The sequence below is a fragment of the Lissotriton helveticus genome, chromosome 3_2, assembly GCF_964261635.1.
Source record: "Lissotriton helveticus chromosome 3_2, aLisHel1.1, whole genome shotgun sequence".
Taxonomy (NCBI): domain Eukaryota; kingdom Metazoa; phylum Chordata; class Amphibia; order Caudata; family Salamandridae; genus Lissotriton; species Lissotriton helveticus.
The window spans coordinates 359,638,256-359,664,620 of record NC_136062.1 but is presented as its reverse complement, the minus strand read 5'-3'; the positions used below and the strand labels follow the sequence as shown (position 1 = coordinate 359,664,620).

Below are 26,365 nucleotides of genomic sequence, written 5' to 3'. Positions count from 1 at the left end.
ACTTTTTCCTCTACATTTTGAAGACCGAGGTCTTTGATACATGCCATCTAGTTTTGGAGAGGGAGGGGGGCTGATCTGCCATTCCTGGTATTCTTCAGAATGTCCATTAGGACTTAAGTCAATTATTTTCCAGATGTGCAGCAATAAGGAGATGGTTTGATTTGTGGCCCTACAAACATCCAGACAGGCATTGCATGCATGTAACAGAAGCTGAAGTTGACACCCCCAGGCCTAGATGATTTCATGTATTTGCTTAGAATATTCACTCTCAGAGGTCCTGAAACAGTCTTTGTAATTTGAAAGTTCAAGACAAAATGACAGCTGTGTAGAGCCGCCACAGTTCCATGTTGGCAAGATTTGGCTCATCCTCAGCTTGGCTGTTTGAGCGTAAAGTTCACCGCTGGGGAGTCTGTGTCAATCAAGCAGGGACGAATAACCCGACTAACCGTCCTATTCCATGTCATCATTCCACGTCATCATCACTGGCGTGACGAAACTTGAGGGGGCCCCTCTGCAAGGTACCTGGAGGGCCCCCCTCCCGACCCATTACGGAGCTCTCCGGGCAGAGTACTGTGCTGAGGGCAACCCCATGGAACTTGGGCCCCACCCGCACTGCGGGACTTGTGGAGGCCTGTGTTACACCACTGGTCACCATCTACCAAAGATACCCAAGACTCTGGTTCTAGCTCCCACTTACTTTAGGGTGCACAGGGGTGATTTGTTGTACATAGAAGGCCCTGATGGGCTTCTTCACTCAGAACCCCTTGATGTTGGGGATTCCGCCAATCCCCGAATGTCAGAAACATTATGATAATTTGTGTAGACCTCCTGTCTTGTAGCTTTCTAGAGAGACGTACAATGTAGGGATGTCCGTTTCTAATTTTACCATTTGGTATGTTCCATGCCTTTTGTACGCTCTTCCAGTGGGCAGTTGGAGGTGTCATACATGCAAGCAGCCTCTGCTCCATCCCACCACAGCTGCTCTCTTATTGGACATTCAGTTATTTTACAAACAATGAAATAAAAAGATTAAACATTGTCTCCTTTCCTGCCCTGAGGAGCAGCATCCAGAGTCCCTGGACCAGCACTCTATCTACTTCTAACTACCTCAAACTACAGAACAGGCAACTGAGGGGCTTGGGGCAGGAAGGTGCAGGTCCAAGGTCACTAAGTGCAGTGAGGAGAGAGTGGGTGGAAGCAGAAGCAAACCATTCCACACATTGGCCTTTGTGATGGAGAGCAAGGTCTCTGTAGAAAACCTAATGAACAACAAAAAGTGATGGGCGGGATCTTTGAATCAGTCTTAGCCAATCAGACTTACTCTGGGCTGCATTCCCGGAGATTGCCTTTTTGCACACTGTCCTCCTACAGACAAGGGCACACCATGTGCAAATCGCTTTTGACCCACATCTAAATGGTCAGTCCAGCCCACACCTCTAAGGCACAACCCTTCCTATTGGAACACTAAAACACAATATGTTAAGAAGCCAGTTGCAGCCTGAGTCCAATAATTCATTGAGCCCCCACCTCTGGGCACATATGACCCACTTCCACCCATTTGGTTCTTCTCAGTTTGGACTACAGCATGGAGAGAGGCCAACACGGTTCTGGGGTTGGGATTTATTTGGGTCTCTCTGCTTTGTGGGAGAATATCACCTGAGCGTCTCCACTGCGAAAGAAATGTTTTCGGCTTGGACCATACGATCCACACCAATACAATGTCAACACTCATTAACAACAGTTTCCTCCATTACTCACAACTTGAGGTATCTGCAGCAAATGTTACTACAGTTGAGTGAAGGGTTCTGGTAGGAGGAAACCCAAAAATCAGGAACATTCTCACGCTACTTACTTTTAAGAAGGAAGAAGTGAGCCCAGGAGTAAATGTAGACCATAACTTACTCATGTGTGATGCCGAGGCGCTCCCCCGTGTCCGTATTCAGGCAGCCGGCTCCTTGTCCATAGCCGTACCCCTTGGGCCCATACTTCCGCCCATAGCAGGACTTGCAGTAGATTTCCGACTCGTGAGCTGCCACTGTAGTGCTGTCCAGAGCTTTTCTGCAGACCACTAGAGAAGGAAACATCTGAAACTTAGGGTTCTGCGTCTACATGTGCATCATAGTATTCTACTATGTCAATTACATCCCATTGTCAAAAGGAAGCAATCTATGGTTAAAGCAACACCACTGAAGAGCCAAAAACTAGGTGGTCTTTATAGAAATGCGTGCGCCTGATCATTGATCCAAGTTCCTATGGCAGTGGGATATAGGAAGACAAATTACCATAGATGGAATCCCCAAAATAACCAAAAAACACACCTTCTCTGGAGTAATCACACAAAGGACTTCATCTCTATTCACGCCGTTAACAACTCCACATTTAATGACTTGTATCTCTAACTACTTCACACCTCTGACAGCAATATTAAAGATGCTAGTAGAATGTCGCTGTGTACGTTCGTAGTTGTTCGTTTCGCCTGTAAAAGGGCAAATCTGCACGCGAGACCAAGCATTTACAAAGAATATGGTGCCATTAGCCCATGTTATGCCCATTTGTCCTGTCTAGCTCTCATTACACAGTAAAACAAGCAATGGCAAAGCCAGTATGTTTGGCCTATGAGAACTATTGCCTTTGGTGATGTTTTTTAGCCATGCTGCACAGCATGGCTAAAAAAAACAATATGTGCTAGGAAGAACTGGGAGAGCAAGCTGACGATGGGATGGAGGTTTGGCAGGTGGGGATAGGCTCACAAGCTAATGATGGCAGTGGGTGGCAGTGGCTGGGACTACCACAAGACTGTCAGCAGGGTGGGCGGTCCTGCTGGAAAAGCAAGCAACATACAAGGGTGAGTGGGGAATGCAGGAGCACACATATAATGGAGGGTGGGTGTGCAGGGCTGGAGAAGGACATGTACAATTAATGGCGGGTGGGTCAGGAGAAACAACCGACAACAGAGGGCAGGCAGGGGTGGGGAAAGAAGAACAATGGATTGTAGATAGGAGGGGGAGCAAACAGACATGGGGGTGGTGGAGCGGCAAGACTGGCAACTGAAGGAGCGTGAGAAAGAGGAACAAGGGGGGAGGATGTCACAAGGGAGACAACTAACAAACACATGCAGTCTTGTAGAGTGCTTAACCAAAAAGTTAAAAGAAGTGCCTGTAAAGGTGGTAGTTAGAGGACGCAAGTTAGGGGTCACTCCTGGAAAATGTATTTACCCTTGCACCACTCTTTCAAATTTTATGATTCTTGGAGATCTAAATATCCATTTTGATAAGGCCGGAGACAAGCTTGCCTCTGAATTGTTATTAGGCCTAGCAACCCACCAGCTTCAACTGGAAAATCTCCATCCCACCACATGTTGGGGCATCTTCTGGACCCTATCTTTTCCAACATCCCAGACCTCAGGATACCTACTCCCATTCCCATTCCGATACCGTGGTCAGACCACTTTCTCATACCACTTAGTTGGCGGTTCCCTACCATCCATCGCCCCAGACCAGCACCCAGTAGACCCACACGCCCTTGGGCTAAACTCGACCCGGAAAAATGGAAGGATATCTTGGTGCTCTCGCCTCCATTGTGCGATTCGAACCCGGTAGCAGTAGATATTGAGTTTTCAACGTGTATTGGAAAGGCATTGGACAAAGCATTGCCGAAAAAATCCACAACCCCGAGGCAAAATTACCTCGTTCTGGTTTACCACGGAAGTACGACTGCTAAAAAAACTTTGCAAAAAAACCGAAAGGGCATGGAGGAAGAACTTCGATCTCCTCAAGAAGCTGGAATATAAGCGCATGATCCTTAAGTATAAAAAGGCCCTTAAAACTGCACAGTCCACTTTCTTTGATGAAAGAATCAGGTTATCTAATAATTCGTCGAGGGAAACCTTTCAAATATCAAAAACTCTTTTAAAAATTCCTAACCCACCCTCTCCCGTAGAGTCATCGGTCAGCCGTTGCAATGAACTAGCTGAGTTTTTTGATTTTAAGATCAAAAAAATTCTTAACTCTCTTTCCCCGCACACTACTGACACCATTGACTCTCAAGACCCGCCTATATCAGCATTTCAGACACCGGAGCTTAAACTGGACCGGTTTGCTCCAATAACAATAGACACACTGTCCTCTGTTTTACAATCAATTAAAAGCGGATCTCCACTTGACCCTGCACCACTGAACATTCTAAAATTAGTGACCCCTACCATCCTTCCCTATATGGCGAAATTGATCAACATCTCGCTATGCCATGGCATTGTACCTCCGAGTTGGAAAAAGGCAATTATCAAAGCATTGATTAAAAAACCCAACTTGGACCCCTTTGAATTGAATGATTATCTGCCAATTTCCTTGTTGCCTAGCATCAGCAAAGTTGCTGAAAAATTCATTAATCACCAGCTGTCCAACTACCTTGAAGTTAACGGTCTACTCAAACCTTCACAGACGGGATTCTGGCCGGGCCAGAGCACGGAGACCGCAATAATTGCGGTAGTAGAAGAGGCCAGAAAGATCAGAGACTCAGGAGGATCAGTGGCAGTGATCCTCAGTGGCAGTGATCTGAGTGCGGCCTTCGATACCGTTAACCATTCTACCCTGGTCCACAGACTTGAGGGTCTGGGCATTTCAGGATCTGCTCTGTCCTGGCTGGAATCCCTTTTGAACGGCTGGTCTTTTCAGGTGGCAGACGGTAATTTCACTTCTAAAATAACACCTATAAACTGTGGCGTTCCTCAGGGTTCGTCCTTGAGTCCAACTCTTTTTAATGTGTACATGTCCCCCCTTGAGAAGATTGTCATCCCATTTGGTATTAAATTATTAACTTACGCGGATGACACTCAGCTGGTTGTATCCTTAAGTCAGCAGGACCATTCCGCTACCAACCTCTATTCTTGCCTTGGGGACATAACCAAATGGATGGATAGGTCCCATCTGAAACTAAATAGCGACAAGACGGAGGTCTTGATCCTGGGCAATTAATTACATTTTCGCCCAGAGACTCTATGGCCTCCCTGCATGGGTCCACCCCCAACCCCAAAGTGTGAAATTAAAAGTCTGGAGATTTGGCTGGATGAATGCCTTACCTTTACCACCCAAGCCGGAAAAACCGCTGGTACTTGCTACGGCATTCTACACACCACCCGAAAACTCCTACCTTTACTTCCCACCCAGTCCCAAAAGTTGCTGATTCAGGGCATTGTATTGTCCGGTTTGGACTACGGCAATGCCCTGTATCTTGGGGCCCCTAATAAGGTGATGGGAAAGCTCCAGGTTGTGCAAAACGCTGCTGCCCGACTTCTCACGGGCACGAACAGCCGGTGCTCAGCCAAACCAGCCCTCAAGTCACTTCACTGGCTGCCCATTCAAGAAAGGGTGCATTTTAAGGCCCTTTGTACCACTCATAAAATCGTGCATGGGAAAGCACCTCCCATTTTAAAGGATCTTGTCGTTCCCTACAAAACCAATAGAACCCTGCGTTCCACACACCTGCATCTGACGTCTATACCTAGGATCCAGAGGCCGTCTCTTTTCATATAATGCCTCCAAATTGTGGAACGTACTGCCATTACACATACGGGCCCAGCCCAATTTGCTTTCATTTCGCAAACTTCTTAAGACATGGCTGTTTCCTTAACTATCCTCTTTCATCCTCTCCTGCTCTATCATTAGCGCTGGGACGCTCACGGGCAGCCATGCACTCTACAAATCTGTAAAATGGAGAAAAAAAAAATGGTCCCGGGGAGAATAAACACAAGAAGAGGACGGAAAGCCTATGAAAGGTGACGAATAAGAAGCATGCAAATGAGACGGACGATGAAGCCAACCAATGGTAAGCAGTGGCCGGGATCTAAGCCCACTGTTAGCTAACAATATATCTTGCGACAGACAGTGCATGTGCTGTCTTAGGCGAGAGTTAAAAGTTGCTAGATGTGAATGTTTGAATCAACGTGAAACACAGGTTACCGCTCTGGGTGCATTAATTTCGTTTTCTTCTAGCTTGTTTGTGCCATTATAGACCATAAACAACCATATATTCAATTGTATCTTGGGCGACACTCCTAAATGAACAGTCAACCCAAAGTGCTAGGCAAAATGTCTTCTGGATGTCAACGTAGGGCCTCCAGTAATGCTGCCTTGATGGGTCTTACGGGGTGAGATGCAGCCCGAGTCCCAGGTTTAGGACTAAGCAGACCAAAAAAATAGACTTACTTCAATAATAAAAAAATAATTGATTGAATTGCCTGAATCAGTTTGCACAACTGGTAATTACTATAGTAGGATTCAATGGTAATAATAATAACAATAGCAATAATAAAAATAATCTTCAAGTCTTCAAGCATTGCTGCTGCAGCAGAAGGTGTTAGGGCGCGTTGCATAGAAAAATACTGATGATAATAAAAATAAAAACAGACTATTAATAATAAAAGTAATGACAGTCATTATTATTATTACAGTTATGTTCTGTACGTTTACTGTGAAAGAGGGTGAAACTCTCGAGGTCACGTTGTATGTTGCATTATGTTGTCTAGTCTTACCCTCTGTTGCATTATTCTCTTATGACGTGGCGTTTGCCCCAATGGCAATACCTTGTGCCTGTTGATTTGGACGTAAAAAAACATTTTGGGGGTGGAGTAAACAAACTAAAAAAATTTAACAAAGTGATCCTATTCTCAGAGCCGGCATCAAGCGTCTAACAATGTCACAACTGTAGATACAACTTTCTATTCCTGGTCGTGATTCATGCTATAGCCATGTGTTGCAACAGAAGAAACAGAGCCCTTGAAGTGGTATTTATTAAATCTCTCCAAGGCCTGGCATGGCCTGGCATCGCCAGCCCACTGGCCCCGCAGTAGGAAGTGTCAGATTCTGAGTGCCAGGTCCAGCCAAGTGTCTGCTGCAGCTGCTGCTCCCACCATCATTTAAAAATAACATAATTAACACCACAAGGCCCGTGCAGTCTATCCTCTCTCCCTGCCCTCGCTGCAAAAGCAGGTATCAAATGTAATTCTAATTTAAAAACTGAATCCTCTTATGACTGAATCATAACTTCATACTCTTGAGCAACGTTCAAAATACTTAGGGGCTCATTTACAAGCCGCTGAATCACTTTTCTTGACGCACCGGTGGCGCAGAGTGTAGACCCATAGCTACGAGGCCACGTAAAGCCACTTTGCGTCCCTTTTCATAGCCTCGTAGATATGAAGCTGCTGCCTTGCCTTATTCTGCATCAAAGAGGCATTCCATGGGCGTTGCGTGGGTTTTCTCACATTCCCAGATTTAGAAGGACTTCTTAACCTGGGAATGTGTCAAAAGCATAGAGGCGTAACGAGGGTAGGTGTGGCGCAGCAGCCAGGGCAGCTGACTCCGGAATGCAGGGCTCACGGTTAAATCCTCAGGGCTGGCGGCAGCTCAGCTCAGTCCCATGTGACTCTGGGAAATAGCTCACTTGTTATGTAATGTTATGTTATATGTGCTTATATAGCGCGCAGCTGCCCCAGCTAAGGGGCGTCCCGGCGATTTAATGAACAGGAGATGCAACTACCGCAGCAGTGGACTTGCGGCTATAACATAACAGAGCAGTTTAACAGAAGAGGTAGGTTTTGATAGCCTTTCTGAACAGCAAGAGATCCTGTAGGCCCCGAATCTGGAGTGGCAGGGCGTTCCATAGTTTCGCTGCAAGATAGCGGAAGGAGCGTCCTCCCTTCCGCAAGCGATTTATTCGAGGAACCACAACTAGGTGCTGATCTTCTGAGCGTAAAGCTCGCCTAGGGATATAGGGGGTCAGAAGGGGACAGAGCATGGGGGGAGATGCAAAGTGCAAGATCTTAAATGCAAGACAGAGGGTCTTGAATTGAATCCTCTTGTCCACGGGCAGCCAGTGAAGTTTGGTCAAGGTGCTAGAAACTGACTGGGAGCGGGGGAGCCCTGTTAAGGCTCCAGCCGCCGCGTTTTAGACTCGTTGCAGTCTTCCTACCTATGCCTGGTTAGCTCCCAAAAGTAGGGAGCTCGCATAGTCAAGTCGAGATAGAATGGAGGACTGAACTATGAGCTGGCGAGTAGGAGGATCAAAAAATGTTAGGATCGGCTTCAGGTTCTGAAGGATCCCAAAACAAGTGGCGGCAACCTTTTTAGTGTGGGTGATAAAATTAAGCGAGTAGTCTAGCCAGACTCCAAGGTTTTTTACCTCACTCTTAGGTTCGGGAGGGATTCCAAGCATGTCAGGCCACCATTTCTCTCCCCAGGCTGAGACATCCTTTCCTACAAGTAAGACCTCAGTCTTGTTGGCATTAAGCACTAGGTAATTAAATGTCGTCTAGTTGTTAACTGCGGACAAGCCAAGTTTAAACTTGGATGCGTTCAGCCCTGAGTCTTCACTCAGCACTACCACTAACTGAGTGTCGTCCGCGTATGAGACTATAGAAAGCTCCCACCGTTTGGCAACCTCAGTCAGTGGCTGGACGTTGAGATTAAATAACGTCGGACTGAGTGCAGATCCTTGGGGTACTCCCTGCTCAATTGCACGTTCCATTGATAGAAACGGTGGGGTAGCCACACGGAAGGACCTACCGGTCAGGAATGCCCTGACCCATTCTAGTGCTTGTCCAGAGATTCCTACTGCCTCCAGTCGATGTAACAGTACCTCGTGTGAGACAGTGTCAAAGGCAGCGCTGAGATCAAGAAGAATCAGCGCTGCCGTCTGACCGGAATCCATGATGTTCCGAAGATGTTCTGTTACACCTAGAAGTGCCGTTTCGGTGCTATGTCCCGCACGAAATCCATGCTGGGAGGCGTCGAGGATGGTATTAGCACAGAGGAATTTCGTTAAGATGCTGTTCACGTGGGATTCTGCCACCTTGGCAGGCCAAGGGAGCAGTGATATTGGCCTAAAATTTTCCGGTTTTGTGGGGTCTAACGTGGGTTTTTTTATTATGGGGGATACACAAGCCTGCTTCCATCTAGTGGGTATGATGGCAGATCTAAAGGAAGAGTTGATAATTTCACGGAGGGGACTGAGTATGAGTGCGGAGGCTTCTTTAAAATGGGCAGGTTTTAGTGGGTCTGCACTTAACCTCCCCGACAGCGCCCAGCGCCTTGAGACTCTTCGGGGCGACTAGTTCGCGCTTTACCAATACCGGATTTAGAAATAACTTTATATTTCCTCCTTTTTTCCACTTTCTATGTGTGATGCTGGGAGAAAAACGCCTCCACTGAATTGGAACATGGCAGCCAGTTGTGCACCTGTGCAGTGGAAGAGGACAGAAATGCGCCGTATCTCATAGATACAGCCAGGGCATTAAGTGGGATGAAAAAACTGTGGGATCTCTCAAGGGGGCATGGCCAATGTAATTACGGGCGTGGCTTAAAATATGTAAGCTAAAAGTTTGTGCTTAGCATAGTGTGCCGCCCGACTGGTATTTTGTAGTTTCTGTCCTAGCATCTAGATATATAATACAACAAGTAACATCATACTTACAAGAAGTCAGGACTATTGGCTTTGTCAGTGGTTGTTAGTTGCATAAGATAAATAAGCAGCAACTATGGCTTGTATATAATATTGAAAAAGCTTCCACCTAAAGCCCTGGTGACACCAGACAATGTTGTTGCTCCTTAGTTCCAAAAAGAGAAGAGAAATCCAGAGAGAAAATTACTCTCTTTAAAGGATTTCTCTTTCCCTATAACGCTCGAAAAAAATGGACCTCCTGTGCCAGGGCACAAAACAGAGCCCGATAGAGACCCGTTTCGAGGCCCCCTTTAGAAAACTGTCGGTGCTCAGACTCGGTGAGACCCGGCCCACTTAAAGCCCTGGATACAGCGCATTCCTGCTCTTTTCTTTTGACGCAGGGCAGCGCAGGAACTTGCTGCGCTGCGCTGCCCTGCTTCAAAAATTAGTAAATTAGGCCACCAGGTTGAGAGCCACAAATTGCGTTTTATCCTATTGTTGTCGCCCGCAGGCTTATAGACAATAAATAAAGGACTTTTGCCCACAGAATGGATATCTGAAATGTACCTAATCAAGGTTTCCGTGCATAAACCAACAGAGTCACGTAGAAGAGTGTGCCTCCCTCATGGATTCTTCCAAATCAGCGAGCCAGGTTCAGTTGCATCAAAAAGGAAGTTTGTGCATAGCACAGGTAAAGCACACGCATGTGAATACAGCAGAGGAGCAACTTTGTGGGTTTCTGCAAAACTTGTGCACATTTTCCCACCTTGGAAGCACAGGGGAAAGTATTCCTGCAAACTGCAGGAGTAAATGTGTTTCCAAGGCAGGAGCAAACCTAACATTTCTTAATTTTGTGACAGGCACTAGGTAGCTGAGTGATGCTATCTGCCAGTTGTGCGTGAGTGACCCTGCCTTGGGTGAATAACTCATAAGGCATACTTCATCACTGTCTGTCCAGGGGCAGAGATATGATAGTAGACTTAGGGGCAAGCATGCTTTCTGAAGGGGGCTTTCTCCATCACTCACGTGTCGTTTGTATAAGTCTTGCTCATTAACTTAGCATCAGTAATCAAGAGATAAACCATATGGAAGGCCGTCTTCCGGACAGTCACTTGTCATCATCGCAGTGACACAAGATGTTGATGTGAGGACACAAGTCCTGTGTGACTTGTCGTGTTACAATAACTGAACAGTGTTGACATGTAGACTCTGGGGTGGCAGAATGGGCTAAAGAACGGTGATGGATTAAACCCAGTTCTGTTGACTGGGTGTGAGTGTTTGATTGGTTCAGATGCTCCGTTCACCACCACCCCCTTTTGTACCGACATGTAGACTTATGCACAGGGACAGCACCCATTTGAGCTTTCGGGGCAATACGTAACACCCATCCACCTCCCCTAGAAGAGCTATCCTGGTTTGTTGCAACTACGGAGAGGAAGGCGGTACTAGTTGTTGCCTGGCAGCGCAAACAATTATCTTGAAAATCTGAGAGTGCATGTTGGGACATGGACAAAGGTTGGCAATTGTGACAGGCGGCTCCACACAAGGCGGGAGATGTTGCTATGATACGGGTTTTGTGGGTTTGGCGTATGAACCATCAACACCATTGACAAGTCTTCTGACCCAGCAAGGCCACTCATGACTGAGCAGCCAGAAGCTTGGTCTAGTTCTGGTACAGCTGCCAAGGAATGATAAGGTTGTTCATGGGCTTGAAGGCAGTAGGCCTCCTATGGACAGACTCTACTGTGTGGTTTTCCAACAAAAACGCTGCAAGATAAATGGGGGCCGGGGACACTGATCCCCGAACATAGACTGAGATGTACCCACGAGAGGAGGGCATAAGACAGGACACCTGCAATGGAGCAGGATTCAAGTTGGAACCAGATCTAGCCATTGAGACAGAAGAAGACACATGGAAGTCCCAGCGTTAAGACGTAACAAAAATACAGACACCCGGGGACTTATGACCAACAGATCATGCATGCATCTGAAGGATTTTATCAATCTGATTAAATGTAGCTTGATCAATAATGTGGTGTTGTCATTACCAAGCCTGCCTAATCTTGATTCCACCTCGTACCTCTTTCTCCCCCAACCTACAGTTCCTCTTTCTCTTTTGCTCACTCTTGTAGGTTACTTTTTTATCCCTGATTTTTTCCTTTTTCACTGCTTTCCTATTCTTTCTCGCTTTTCTGCCTTCCTCTCCCTTGCTCTGTGTCAAAACAGGTGCGTGCCGACGCGCATCGCCTGCAAACACCGCCATAAATTAAGCACTGGCGGCTCCATTGCTCCAACTACCTCTGCCAGGCTGCAGCATCATCTTTCGTCTAAAGACCCTGCTGCTGTTTGAGTTTCTGGATAGCTGCATGCATGCAGAGATGGGATGGCAGGCGGTGTCTTGGCGCCTCGCCCTGTGTGTGCCTCTCGAGGGACTACATTCACTCGGAGTCTGGGAGAGATGCTGGGTGTGAGAACAGACACCATTGTGTGCTCACGAGAACAGTCGTGGATGTGTGTAAACAGTACATAAAAGTGCATTGATTAGTCCTGTGTCTGCTGGTGACACCATTGGATATACAGATGCTGGCCACTGACAATAGCTCAGTTATGAACACTGCACAACAGGAGGTTAGTGTGTGACTGCACAGACTTACAGTATTGTATTGTAGCATTCCTATAACCCAGCATGCCCCATCGAAGAGTACTGAAGCGGGAATTTGAAGCCCTAAGTAATTACGAGGTTACACAGGCCTGGGGCGGGCCAAACTCTGGGGCATATTAGCAAGAACCTTGTTAAAATTATCGCTGTTTTAGCGGCAGGAAACTGCCGCTAAAACAGCGATAATGGGCTTGCTAATATGTGTTATAGAATTCCAATACAAGCCCAGGTTAGATGTGCAGGACATTTTCAGGCCAGTTTCCTGCCGCTAAGACAGCGATAATTTTAACAAGGTTCTTGCTAATATGCCGCTCTGGTCTCTGTATGGACTGACAACGGGGCATATTAACAAGGTCCAGCGATAATTATCGCTGGCCCCACGTAACGGTAGAAATATTATCGCTGAAAATGATCGCAATGATAACGCTATATTAACAATACATAGCGCTATGGCGATAATATTTCAGCGATAGCTGTGTTTACCATGGAACATTGCTGGTTTTCCAGCGATGCCCCATGGAAAACAGCGATAACATTGCTGATACGACCCTGTGGTCGTATCAGCATAATCCACCTACCATTATTAGTATGCCTCAGTCTGGAATTTAACAGAAGTTAAATTCCAGCGTTAAGGCCGATGTAGCACGATTTTTTTTATCGCTGCACCTCCTTGTTAATATCGCAAAGCTGCCTTCTCGATATTTTCATGTGTTGTTTTCAGCCACGCCTTCTTTGCATCTCATTAGCGATGCGAGGCGAGGCTGTGAAAAAACGGACTCTACATCAAAGAAACACGTCTTAGCGTGTCCTTGATGATATTGCGATATAATTATCGTCGCTTATCACCCGAAAACGGACGCTGAAGCGGCGATAATTATATCGCCAGCACTTGCTAATATGCCCCAACATTTCTTAACATGGGCTAAGAAGGCATTGTTTACTATTGATGTCTGTTAATCCATGTATCTGTTTAACAATGCATCCATTTCTCCTTTCATTAAAGTATTTAACTAAATATCTAGCAATCTTATCAATTCATCCATGCATCTATTTATTGGAATCTGTTGGTCCATTGTATCAAGATATCTATACATCTGTGTATGTATATATCCACCTACCTATTAGTCAATGTACCTATGTACCATGTATCTATTTACCAATGTTCTTATTCAGCCATTTTCCAACCTGCAGGTCAATTTTTCCATGCTTAGATTTATCATTGCATCCATGTATTCATCTATCCATGCAGCCATCATTCTGTTCATCAATAAATCTGTCCATTTATCTATCCATGCATTTTTTTCTAAGTGCTACCATTCATGTGCCTATTAACTAATTCATCTACATATTAATGTATTCATTTATTCCTATATCTCGGTGCCTATTACTCTGTGCATCTATAATTGGGGTCTGATGCAGAGGGGCTGTCCCTGTCGTTGCAGCTCTGGACTGTCGGTCAAATAAAGGGCCGGTGCAGAAGGCCTCAATGTTGTCCAATCCTCATAAATATACTGACGCCCCCTGGAGCTCCCCGACTCCATGGGTGTCCAGTACCTGGAAGTCATAGTTTGCGAGTTGGTGCTATGGGGTAAAACGTATAAAAAAGCGTATTCACAACACCCCGATTAGGTCATAGGTCAGCGACGTGGATGGAGCGGGGAATTACAAAATATCTTAAATAAATGCATATTAAGTAAGGATTTAAGGGAAGACTTACCAATTGACAGATAAGTGTGTCCAGAGCATAGACAGAATAGATGCACCATAAGTGCCTGGCAGTACCTCCAGTTACTTAGCACTTAAGCATGAGCGATCGGGAGGATGCAGACAATTGCGAAGTGCGAGTTCACTACTACTGAAACCACAATCCTTCCATAAAAAAAGAACGGGTTGCAGAGCATTCTCAGGGATCGCACCGAAGATTTGGAACTCCCTACCTCCAGTGGTTCATGGAATCTCTTCCTTTACCTCCTTCAAAAAAGAAGTAAAAATGCTTCTAATGAACAAATTCACATCCTAAGACTTTAATACTATGTTGACTACCAGTCACCTATACTATCCATATACTACTGTCTACCTCTTTTGTATTGAATAGCGAATTTCAGAATGTATGTATACTGCCTCAACCACCTAATGCTTAATAACTTTATATTGTGAAGCGCTCTGATCCCCTCATGGATCATTCTCTGATGACTACCAGTCACCTATGCTACCCATATACTACTATCTACCTCTTTTGCACTTAATGGCGAATACCGAATGTATGTATACTGCCTCAACCACCTAATGTTTAATAACTGTATTGTGAAGCGCTCTGATGCCCTCATGGATCATTCTCTGATGACTACTAGTCACCTATGCTACCCATATACTACTATCTACCTGTTTTGTACTGAATGGAGAATACCGAATGTATGTACTCTACCTCAACCATCTAATGTTTAATAACTGTATATTGTAAAGCGCGCTGATACCCTCGAGGGCCTTGTTCGCGCTATATAAAACTTAATATATTAATAAATGAGGGTGCCCCCCCCACTTCTAGAACTGACAGATGTAGAAAGTTTTGTGCTCCTCATTGGTAGGGTTAAAGGTCCAAGATGAGGAATGGTTTCTAGATGCTGTAAGAAAACATCTGGGCTTACTGCAGATGAAGCAGGGCTTGTGGAAGCTTCTCCCATTGCACTGAATCTCTTCTGCGTGGTACACCGTCTTGTCACACGCGCCGCACTTGCTTCCACCTCCCCAGTTCGGCATCTTTGAGGTTTTCTGAAAAGGGCTGTGTGACCTAGGAGAGAAATTAGAACATGTGGTCAAGATCACATCTTCAAATAGTCCTGTCTACCCATAAGCCAAGCTCAGACCCAGTCTCGCAGTCATTCTCCACTAAAGGGGGATAGAGCCTTTCACAGCCTTAGGCACTGTAGGGGGTGGAGCTTAACCCACACTGCCAGCCAATCAGACCTGCAAACATACTCCAGTGCGTGCAGAGGTTGAAACCTCTATAATCCGAGTAAAGTAAAGTAAAGTCCACATTTGTAAAGCGCACAATCACCCGTAAGGGTCTCTAGGCGCTGGGGGGCCGTCGGGGAGATTAAGCGAGCTATTGCCCAGAGTCACATGGTGCTGGGCTAACCTGCCGCCGGAGCCGGGGATCGAACCGTGATCCCCAGATTCCAGCGTCAGTCGCCCTGGCCGCGGCGCCACACCTCTCCCTAGTAGAAGAATGTTGTACAAAAATTAAAGCAGGGAGATGTATTTGTGGCCACCTGTGAGTCATGGGAATTGTGGTCCTGGTGTACGAAAGAGTTCGCAAACTCTGCGATTCCTAAAATCATTAAGGGGCATATTAACAACAACTTGCGATAAACACCGCAAAGCTCGCTTAGCGCTATTACACATATCGCCGGCTATCGCTGGATTTCAACACCGAGATAGCGCATAATTATCAAGGCTTATCTCCGAGGTGATATGAAATCCAGCAATAGCAGCGAAAAGCGCCAGTATCGCCTGAAAACAAGAGTTAAACTGTAGGAGATAAGGAGATCCTTGCTGAAACACCACAGTGACCTTAACCCTACAATCTACCTCCCATTAAGTAGATGGCTTAGTCGACTTTTAAGCAGGTTTTAAAATCCTGCGATAAGGGGGCTTAGAGCTATTAATCTTGTCGCTAAGCGGGTGTGCTGCAGGCTTGTTAATCAAGCGAAGCCTTGTTTGCGACTATTTCCATGTAGTTTTGCTCCGGAACACCTACTTTGCATGTCATTACCGATGACATGCAGGGCGATAAGAAAACAGGAGCAAACTAAGGGAAACTAGCGCTAACAAGGCTTAGCTCGAGCTTGCTGATGGTGCAGTGTGAATATCGCCGCTTTTCTGGCTTTTAACGCCAGGAAAGCGGTGATATGGGCCTGGATGATATGCCCCTTAGTTTGTGAATGCATAAGTGCTCTGTGCAATGTACTAAACCTATTTTGCGAATCAGAAAAGCTTTTCCAGCTCACACAATCACTCACCAAAAATTTTTTTTCAACCCATTTTGAATCACAACTAGGAGGGGGAATGCCCGCTTAATTGCAACTCACAATGGTGTGTATCACTGGTTTCTGATCGCAGTTACATTTACAAATCATTGATCGGTTACCAGCTCCCCAAAAGATGTGGTACCTAATCCGCTGAAGAAAGGAGCCACCTGGGACCCCTACTCCTGTGTGAATCGTGTAGGGTGTCCACAGGTGGAGAAGGCAGTGATACAGAGGACTGCCTGCTCGACCTCGTTAAATTCCCAAAAATGAGACATGTTTTAAAGAAGCATCTCTGGTTCTTTTATGGGACAAGACTACTTAAAAAACACAATCATTAAAAAAATTTAATTCTGTTTGAGAATGCAAACACTGGGATGGGAGTTTACTGTTCCTTGCAGGCCACCATCCCTGTGTTTCTAGTTAATCCCAGTGGGTTGAAAATATCACCCTACCTAATTAAAATTCATTAGAAAGGTCGTTCTTTGACACCAGTGATTGGAGATTTTCTGATGCAATCTGATAGGGTATAAGTCATATCACTAAATCAAAGATAGTTTGCACAAATGCAGTGCATAGTTTGCAACCACTTTTGAGACCTCTCCCTCTGCATAGTGGGTTCCGGGATTCTAATCCCGGCATCAGCGCGTGACAGAAATTGGTGTGATTCTGGGCAAATCACATACTCTCCTTATGCCTAAAATTTTAAGGAATATCGGGCATATTACCAAGAAGTGCGTTAGTAAACGCACAACGCACATCCCCATATCGCCGGCTATCGCCGGATTTCATCGCCGTTTTAGCGCGCAATTATCAATGCGCATCACGTAGGCGAATTGAAATCCGGCGATAGTCAGCGATATGGCACATCAGCGCATGAAAACAAACGTTGTTTTCATGCGCTAATGTGTGCCTTGATAATATGGGGGGTGAATTCAGCGTTATGATCCACTCCCCCATGTTATCAATGCCCTAACACCTGGTCAGAGCAGGCGTTGGGAGACCTGCGATAAACGAGTTTATCGCAGGTCTCCCTCTCCCAACGCCTGCCTAGGTAATAGGGTGTTCCCACCTCCAACCACATTTTACATGTGGTTGGACATGGGAACGCCCACTTTGCATGTCATTAGCGATGTTAATCGCCGACATGCAAAGTGGACTTGCGCCAGGCTTTAAAATGCCCTTGTTAATAGGGCTCTAGCAGTATCGCCGCTTTCTCTGCACAATTCGCCGAAAAAGCGGCGATACTTGCCCTTGGTAATATGCTCCATCATATATAAATCAGTTGTAAAGACATGAAATGATGTGTAGCTAGTGTGAAAATAAAATATCAACAGGTGAGTAAGTCTAGATTTTCTATACCTAACTCCACATATACGTACCTATATGAAACACATATCTACAAGCTACAAAGATGTGGTGTTAGGAATAGTAAATCTAGACTTCCCTATATGAATTGATCTTTCGATATTCTGTCCTCCATATTCTTGTACCACAATATTGTTGGTGTCAATCATCAGTGGAACAATCATGTAATTCTACTTGACTTGTACAATTTCATATCGTCTCAGAACCCCTCAATAAATGTACAGCGCTCTTTTATCCTCCAATGTACTGGTGCGCCATATAGAATACCAATGTACATTAGAGTGCTATCAGCAATATTGGTAATACGTTTGTGCCTTTAGCCGTTTTCTTTGAGCAAACAAAACATACAAATTAAGAATTTGTGTTATTTTTCCCAAAATACAGATGTTGCAAGTTAAAAACGAAAAATAGAAATATACAGATGATTTTTTCCCCAAACATAAGTGACAATATAAGAGCCTGAGGCAGGAATGAAGGTTATGTAATCCCTCTCTGAGTTGGAGGCTTCTTCTAGGCTCTATTCTGGGAGCAGTGGAATCTTACTCTGTCACAGGCACATTCTGTTTCAGACGGGATATCAAGCTCCCCTAATCTCTCAGCTTAGCCACCCCACTCTTGGGACTCTTTGGGAACACTGGTCAGCTTCCATTAATAGATGCACTTTCAGTCTCAGCCAACCAGAGCTCAGCTGTGTCAACGCTGGGATGTGACAACTGCCTGTAGTAGTGACTAAGAAAAGGTGGATCTTATCCCTGACTGAGGGTTTCACAGTCACCATAATGTTACCGAAAGTGCAAATAATGTATTTATGTAGTTATTTTATGGAGCTCTGAGTGTTACCTTACGGTTACTTCAGGGAGCTATAGTTAATTATTGACAAAGTCATGAGTAAGCAGGATCCGGGAAAATTCATTTGCAACTCCCGTCGTAAAGGGGGGATCAGTAAGAGGAAAGTTTAAAAAAGTTTTTAAGAGTTTCGTTTTAAGGAGTTTGGTGGTAAATGAGGAAATAGTTGGCCAATATTTGTTCTCTCTTTGAAATTCAACAGGAAACGGAAATAGAAATAATTGCTCAGTAGTGCAGAGCGAAATGCCTCCGAAATCTACCCAAAGCACTGCTTTGGTGCTTGCCATTCCAGGGCACCAAGTGGCATTTATGAGCCTAGCCACTTTAAACACAGACACACTATGATTGTTGTGTTATTGGCCGGGTCACTGCAATTATGCGATTTTGGAGTCGCTTTATTTTCCGCATAATTATGGATTCGCTGCAGCTGCCACATAATCCATCATCCGCAGCACAATCTGCAAATTTTAACAAAAACATTTTGCTTCCGTGTCAAATGGATCAAAAGTTAAGGTGGCACCGCATGTTGCCCCGCAGTAGAGCCTTCCTCAGAAAGGTTGACTGGTCGACTTTCTCTTGTTTATTGCTGTATTTAGTGTCAGACTGGTACTAATGAGGTAGGGGAAACCTTGGCCCAGATGGTGTTAACCTGTAAAAATGACAGCAATTTCTGGCCTCATAATTTAGTAAATCCTGCAGCACAATGTGGTTCTCTCCTGCCGCATAATTCCAGTGTCTTTGGTTATTGGCTTTTGCACATTGCATAATCTGTCAACAGGCAGGAGTGAGGGCGGGAGAGGGAAACAGAGAGAGGGAAACAGAGAGAGAGAGACAGGGAGAGAGATTGTTTCCAGCTGGTGGCTGTTGCTGGGATTTGTTTTCGGAGATGCTATGTCCAGCTGCCTAAAATGTCAGCCAACAAAGTTCTTTCTGAGAGGGCGGGACCTTTTGGATCCAGGCAGCAGTGTCCAGTGTAATGCTGATGACTCTTGCTTTAGGATTGTGATGGGCAGCTCCTACTACACAGTGTCATCAGGGCCTTGCGAGGATTTCTCATGGTATTGATAGTAAGATGCTTCCCCGGTCGCCTCACCTTAGAGGCCACGTCTGCTGCTTCTTAGACGCACCTTGATGCTTACTCTAGAGGTCAGCAGCTCTCTCTAGCCTTTCTCCAGGATTGTTCCTGAGAGTGATGTCCAAGAAAACACATTGTAAGCTGCATGTGCCCAGAACTGCTGCACACATCTTTCCGTTCTGCACAAATACATATGTTTCCAGATTTCCTAACACTGAACCCTTCTCCCTTTTCCAAAGAGTACAGGATGGCTCAGATTATACCCACAATGGTATGAGTACATAGAGCACTGCGGCATATTACCAAGGGCCTTATCGCCGCTTTAGCGGGGATTTTTCCCACTAAAGCGGCGATAATTTTATCGCCCTATTACCTAGCTGTCGCTAACACCAGTTAGCGACAGCTAGTAGGAGATAGCGAGCTTCTGGGGGCCCACTTTGCAGGTCATTTGCGATATATATCGCTAACATGCAAAGTGGGCGTGTCAAGATGTTAGCGACTGGAAACAGTCGCTAACTCCTATTACCAACTTTTGGAAATAATCGCGCTAAGCGCGATTATCTCCAAAAGCTAACACCTGCCCAGAGCGGTTCTTAGCCATGTTATTCAATGGTAGGTGGATAACATGGCTAAGAGCATTTGCTCGGTAATGCATTAATATTGCTGACTTTTCAGCGTTATTCATGCATTTCGGCCGATTTTTATCGCTTAGGAGATAAACCTTGATAATAGCAAGGCTCCTAAGCGATAAAAATAGGCGAAGCACGGCGATATAAATATAGCCGCTAACCAAGCTTAGTGATATTTTTCGCTTATGCTTGGTAATATGCCCCAGTGTTTTTAAAAAATACACTTCAAGAACACCATGGTATTTTGACTAATTTGAGTAATCTATTCAACCTAGAATGCAGTTTTCATTGTCTAGATTTATTTTAGGATGTTGCTGAGACATCTTTCCCACTAGATGCATAATGGCTCAGATGCACAGTGTGATCTGCAGCTCACAGGGTCAAATATCGCAAAGGGTGACCCAGGCTTGCAGCCATCCCAGGTTGAGAAAGTGAGTACCACTGGATTGAGCACCAGTAATACCTGGCATTGAAGGTGCTAGCAAACTGCTGACGTGCCCTATAAACTGTTCTAACCCTATTGATCTAAGACCTACTACATCTCATGTAGTCTTCAGAAAAAACTGAAAACTTTCCACTTCTGTGCATAATGTGTACATGTTAAAATCCTTTCCCAATAAAGCAGCAGTAGACCCTCGGGTGACTATGGCCTATACGAGACATCTTATATATCATATCATAAGTTCTCAGTCAGTCAGTCAAAAAGCTTTATTATCGGTTAAAAACCTTAAAAGCACAAATATACACAATTTGGAATAAAAGAATGCCATTAGACAACAGTATGATACATTCAAAATAGCGGACAATAGTCCTAAAATAGTATAAAATACAATATTAAAAACATGACAAAATCCTATACAGATTAAAATAGAGCAATAAATGGGCAAGTAAATCAGTCCCTGGGCGTGTAGTTTGTAGGTACCTTCTGGATTGCAGTAGTTACGCTAGTGCATATCATAAGATCTATCATTCATCATTAACAATCAATAATCCTATATATCATATCAAACTCAAAATATTTTTTGCGACTGGATGAGTACACTGTCCATCTGCGAGGAATACTCTGAAAAACCTGGGAGGGGGGCGATGGTCGGGCAGAGGTGTAAAGAGAAACACTGCCAGTGGGACTCCCTTGTGATGCTTCTGGCCTTAACACAGTGGTTGGTTATGTTTACAGCGCTAAGCACTGCTGCGCAGCCTGTTTCCAGGCGCACTCCACAATGGCTCTTAGGGGAACAGGGAGAGCCAAAATTTGCCCGGAATCACACTATTTTGGGACAGTGGGGACTCTGCCATTATATCCCAGGTCCTAATTTCAAAAGTTTGCTGATAGCTACACATCCTGTAGTGGGGAGAGGTTGTAAATCTGGGGTCTCCAGACTGGGTACGGGGGGTGCATCCATGCAGGGCTTTCAGGACATTCACATTAAATGCAATTACATACAATTAATCTAAATATAACTCATTAATGATGGGACGAAGCATCGGAGTTGCTTAAACAACCTCTTACCTAATGTATGTCTCCCCCCCCACACCCCCCACCTCTGAAGTCCACCGATTGACTGGTGTGTCTAAGTCAGTTCCAACCATCAGACACCATCAGCAAAGTAAACAAATTATCTTCCCAGAAACATATTTTTTGTGTTTCAGTAACAAACATTGTGGTGCTTATAATGTGACTACGACATCATTTATATAAACATTTTGGGAAAAAGGCAATTAGCAGTTGTGATAGCACAGCAATACACAAATAAAATAATTGAAAACAACCCAAATTGCACGTGGTGCTCGAGGTGTGTGAGTGAAAACCAAGGTAGCGACGCAGGTGACAATGTGATCAGCGTGGGCGGCGCAAAATGACTGGTGCATAAATATACAGTGAACAAAGTGGTTCACGAACTGAACATTGAACCGAAGTAGAAACAAACTCCTCAAGTTAACTGGAACCACATTGTGCTAATTATTCACTGCATATTTATGCACCAGTTATTTTGCGCCGCCCACGCTGATCACATTGTCACCTGCGTCGCTACCTTGGTTTTCACTCACACACCTCGAGCACCACGTGCAATTTGGGTTGTTTTCAATTATTTTATTTGTGTATTGCTGTGCTATCACAACTGCTAATTGCCTTTTTTTGCCTTTTTCCCAAAATGTTTATATAAATGATGCCATGAGCACATGCTATAATCAAACAGAGTCTCCTTGCCTCCTTGTGGATAATATTGTACTCATATCCTCACTAATTGCCTTTGAATAATACCAGTTGCGATACCATATGTTCTTATTACATTATACCCCAATCCCAACACGGTTGACGGGTTTTTGCTCCTGTTGTTTATACAATATAATGTGACTACAACATGTTTTTAAAAAAACATAGCACGACCATTTTCTAGCCACAACCAAATAATTCTATAGGAAACAGGTTAATTAACTATGCACGCCCGATAGCAGATAAGTGACTGCGCACACCTCCGCGGTAATGGTCTATTCAAAGTGCTCTAATAACATCATGCTTACTCAAAGTAACCCGTTTCTATCTCCTCTTCTAAAATTCAATTTACATTTTACTTAGCCTGTAAAAGGACCTGCAAATGTCTTGACTAAGGGAACGGAGACAAAAACAACAAAACAAAAAAATGGATCTTTTTTTGTTAAATTTTCAGTTGAGTAAATTACTAAATTGCCTGACATTCTACAACAAATGAAGATATCGCTCAATTGTATTTTCAATAGAGCTCTAATCTCGTTTCTACTATTTGTCGAATAAGTACATATTTTTCTCCAATAGTAATACTATCTGTTAAATGAGATAACGGCCAATTCTGTCCCGTATATTACATTTGCTTCACGTAATGTTAGTGATACCCTGTTTCCCGCTCTCTTATTGTTGACTGGAGCGGTGGTAGAGTGTAGAAGGGGTAAGGGAGTGATACACAAGGAGGATACAAAATTGTTTGCAGAGGATCACACAAAATTAAATCCGAACGGAATCGGCCTACCTCCTTGCTGACTAGCCCTCAGTTACGCTCCTAGGGCGTATCTCTCCTGCAGCTGCATCATCAGGCTGGTACCCTGGGCACCTTGGGAAGCAAAATCAGTCTACCGCCTACCCACAAACACCTGACAAAAAAAATCGGCGCATCCCTAACCTACCCCAGCACACGACGACTGCAGAGGGCAGCAAAGGTGACGTGCCGCCTTAGAACAGTGCCTCTGTCCCCGGTGCCACTGCACCTGCTGCGTTATTGAGAGCTACGCCTCTGACTCATCACAACCAAGTTTAATTTACAACCAGTCTACACGTGTTGAAGGAGTAGACACCAGTTAAAGACCTATCTGTTTGCTTAAAATCTCGGTACTAGCGCCTAGTAGAAAGAAGCACCGAGAAGCCCGTTCTGGGTCGCCATGCGCTCAATACATCCTTTTGATATTGAATTTAATTCAAGATTACGTCCGTCCAGAACCCCCCACTTGAGGAACAGATTTACAATTAAAATCCCCCCAATATTGTTATCAAACGAACTAAGGTAAAAAATATACTGGCCCAACAACCCACCCTTCACAGCCTCAGGACACAGAGGGGGCCCCCACCGCATCATAAGTAACAGCCTTTCCAACCATCAGTCACCCACCCTCGCAGTACTCACCGGGCCGGCTGAAGTCTGAGATGCCGGGATGGGCAGGGGGAGAGCCTTTAAATCCCTCCCAGCCCCCTCCACGGGGGGAGGAGGAGGCTGGCAGGAGAGAGGGTGGGTGTCACCGCAATCTGAAGAGGCTGTGAATAACTTCTGATAACATTCCTAATAACGGATGCTGAGGTCTGTGGGTAACAATGCACAGCCGGGATGGCACACAGACACCCCCCAGGCCCCCGCCTGACACTGCACAGATGCGTGCCCACCAGAGAGTGAATGATGCGGGCGTTCCACTGACTGCAGACCTTAAAATAGAGGGGTGTCTGTTCTAGAGTCACAAGGGCGCCCTTTACAAGCAGCCTTGTGAAAGCGGGGCGAGTCACACTCCACGTTTTCACGTCTTTGTAATGTTTCATGGCCCTGGGACGCGGCTGGCGCTGACCCCGCCCTCCAGCGCCCCGTGGAACCACACGCGCCCCAACTTCTCGCTGCGTGAATCACGCCTCCATCATTGGTACCTTTAGAAGCTGACCCCTCGCCCGGAACATTCCATGCTCCTGCAGGCTCTTGTTGGCAACAATCACAGCAATCCCTCACAAGTCACTTTCACCCGGATTCATTTTCTACAGTGGATTTTGAGAGCGCCTCTCCCCACCAAGGAGGCCTCATGGCGCTAGGGAGGATTAACTGCCCGATGAGGACCCGAAGCTAACAAATGCTGCTGACGCTGGTGAAAGAGACTATTACATGCTGCATCGGAAAGAGAAATTAGCGCCAAGGGGCATCACATCATCTGATGAGGGGCAGAATTCCAGAGGCTGCGCCCAGCACTGGAAAACACCTAGTGGCAGATATGTCTTTAATATATCATTTTGTAAACGTTTATGACACAGCAGGCTCATCAATTCAACAGGCTATTACTCTGTGTGGCATTACTCCAAAGAACGTTAATTTTACAAAATTCTGTTACTCTGCATCAAGGGAGCCTCTCACGGGTGGTACACAGATTGTACAATATTCACTTACTTTCATCAAGGGAGCCTCTCACGGGTGGTACACAGATTGTACAATATTCACTTACTTTCATCAAGGGAGCCTCTCACGGGTGGTACACAGATTGTACAATATTCACTTACTTTCATCAAGGGAGCCTCTCACGGTGGTACACAGATTGTACAATATTCACTTACTTTCATCAAGGGAGCTCAGTGCCGGTCCTAGGCCTTCTGAGGCCCCGGGCGAAAAGGAAAATGTGAGGCCCCTCTAATTGCATATTGTGTTGCAAGAAGTGACATCACAGAAAGTGACTTCGCAGGACTTTTGATCTTAGTTATTTGGCATCACTGAAGCAAACTAAATGTGGAAATATAGTAATTTCAGCTTCATTTTTCCACAAAAGCATAAATAAATATGGATAAATACAGATAAAATTGGCAACAAATAAATGTGGATAAATACAGACAGAAATGCCAAAAAAATAAATACCATAAAACCGGGAGCCCTATTCATAATGTACCACATCATACTGTAGAAAAACACATCTCACACCAAAACCCCCCAAACTAAAGCTCCTAGGCTCACTAGGTTACTATGTTATTGGGTTTATTCAGTGATTTGCCATGAATATATTTTCACAACAAATTAATTGGGGAGAATGTATGGCAAATCACCAACATACTCAAGCACCATGTGGCACACACTCATCTTTTTCCTCACGCACCAAAAGCTACAAGCAAAGAGGTGTATTTATGACATTAGTGGCCTTGAGACACCTGCTTAGTATTCATCATGTTCCACAGTCAACTCGTACTCTACTTCATCTGCAAAGGATGCACCATTCGAAACATCCAGTTGGTATATCATGCTAATAAATCTATACATCATGAGCCTGCACTCTTTATGTCTAGGACACTGGGCATGTCCCCGAATCCCCCCTCCCCTCAAACTGGTTTCCTGCATTCCATCACCTCTTGCCTAGGTACGAGAAGCCAGAGACATTGACCCCTGGTCCCTGCCCCCTCCACGCGCTCACTCTGTGCAAGAAAAAGAGCAAAGAGGAGCATATGGCAGCCTAAAAATGCCATTTATTTATGCAATTTTATTTAGCACGGACTTTACCCGAAGGTGTCAGAGCGCTTCACAAAAGGACCAATAGTGATACACGAGGAACAAAATACGAAATACAAAATACAAAAACAAACCATAACTTACATGGAGCAAAGTGACACTAGTGAGCAACCAGAATACGAGGTAGCAATCGGTGCATTACAGGAGAAAAAAGTGATATGGGTGCAGGTTACATGCCCAGCCCGGCTGTGCTGTGCCTCGCCAGCGACGATGGCATCTGGGAGAAAGGCTGTCTTTATGACACACACGCTACGAGCCATGCGACTTTCTTATTCATTTTGAAATGAATTAGATAATGGGTACAGGATGATGAATAAATAATCGGCGAATCCGGCGATGAGTGAATGCCTGGATGGATGCACGAAGAAACGCAGCAAGGATTTCAGGGCTTAATGTAGAAACTTATAGGACCTACACTGCATGCAGTAGTACCTCTTAAACTGCATCTTTACAATATGCAGCACTGCCGCCTATACTGTCTTTACTATATACACCACTGTCTTCTGAGATTTGACAGCGGTTGTGAGCGTAGCCCTCAAAGCTAACACGAGCAAAACAAA

General features: G+C 45.0%; 1 protein-coding gene across 1 annotated transcript in view; it reads right to left on the bottom strand.

Annotated features, from left to right (window-relative positions):
- Positions 1–23,710, bottom strand: part of CSRP3 (cysteine and glycine rich protein 3) — a 40,310-nt gene extending 16,600 nt beyond the window's left edge. Inside the window, exons 1-3 of the mRNA XM_078684238.1 lie at positions 23,691–23,710; positions 14,740–14,882; positions 1,903–2,068 (exon numbers count right to left, since the gene is read on the bottom strand). Coding sequence (XP_078540364.1) covers positions 1,903–2,068; positions 14,740–14,851 — 278 coding nt within the window. The 5' untranslated portion in view covers positions 14,852–14,882; positions 23,691–23,710. The remainder of the gene's footprint in view (positions 1–1,902; positions 2,069–14,739; positions 14,883–23,690) is intronic.
- Between the last annotated feature and the right edge of the window lie 2,655 nt (positions 23,711–26,365).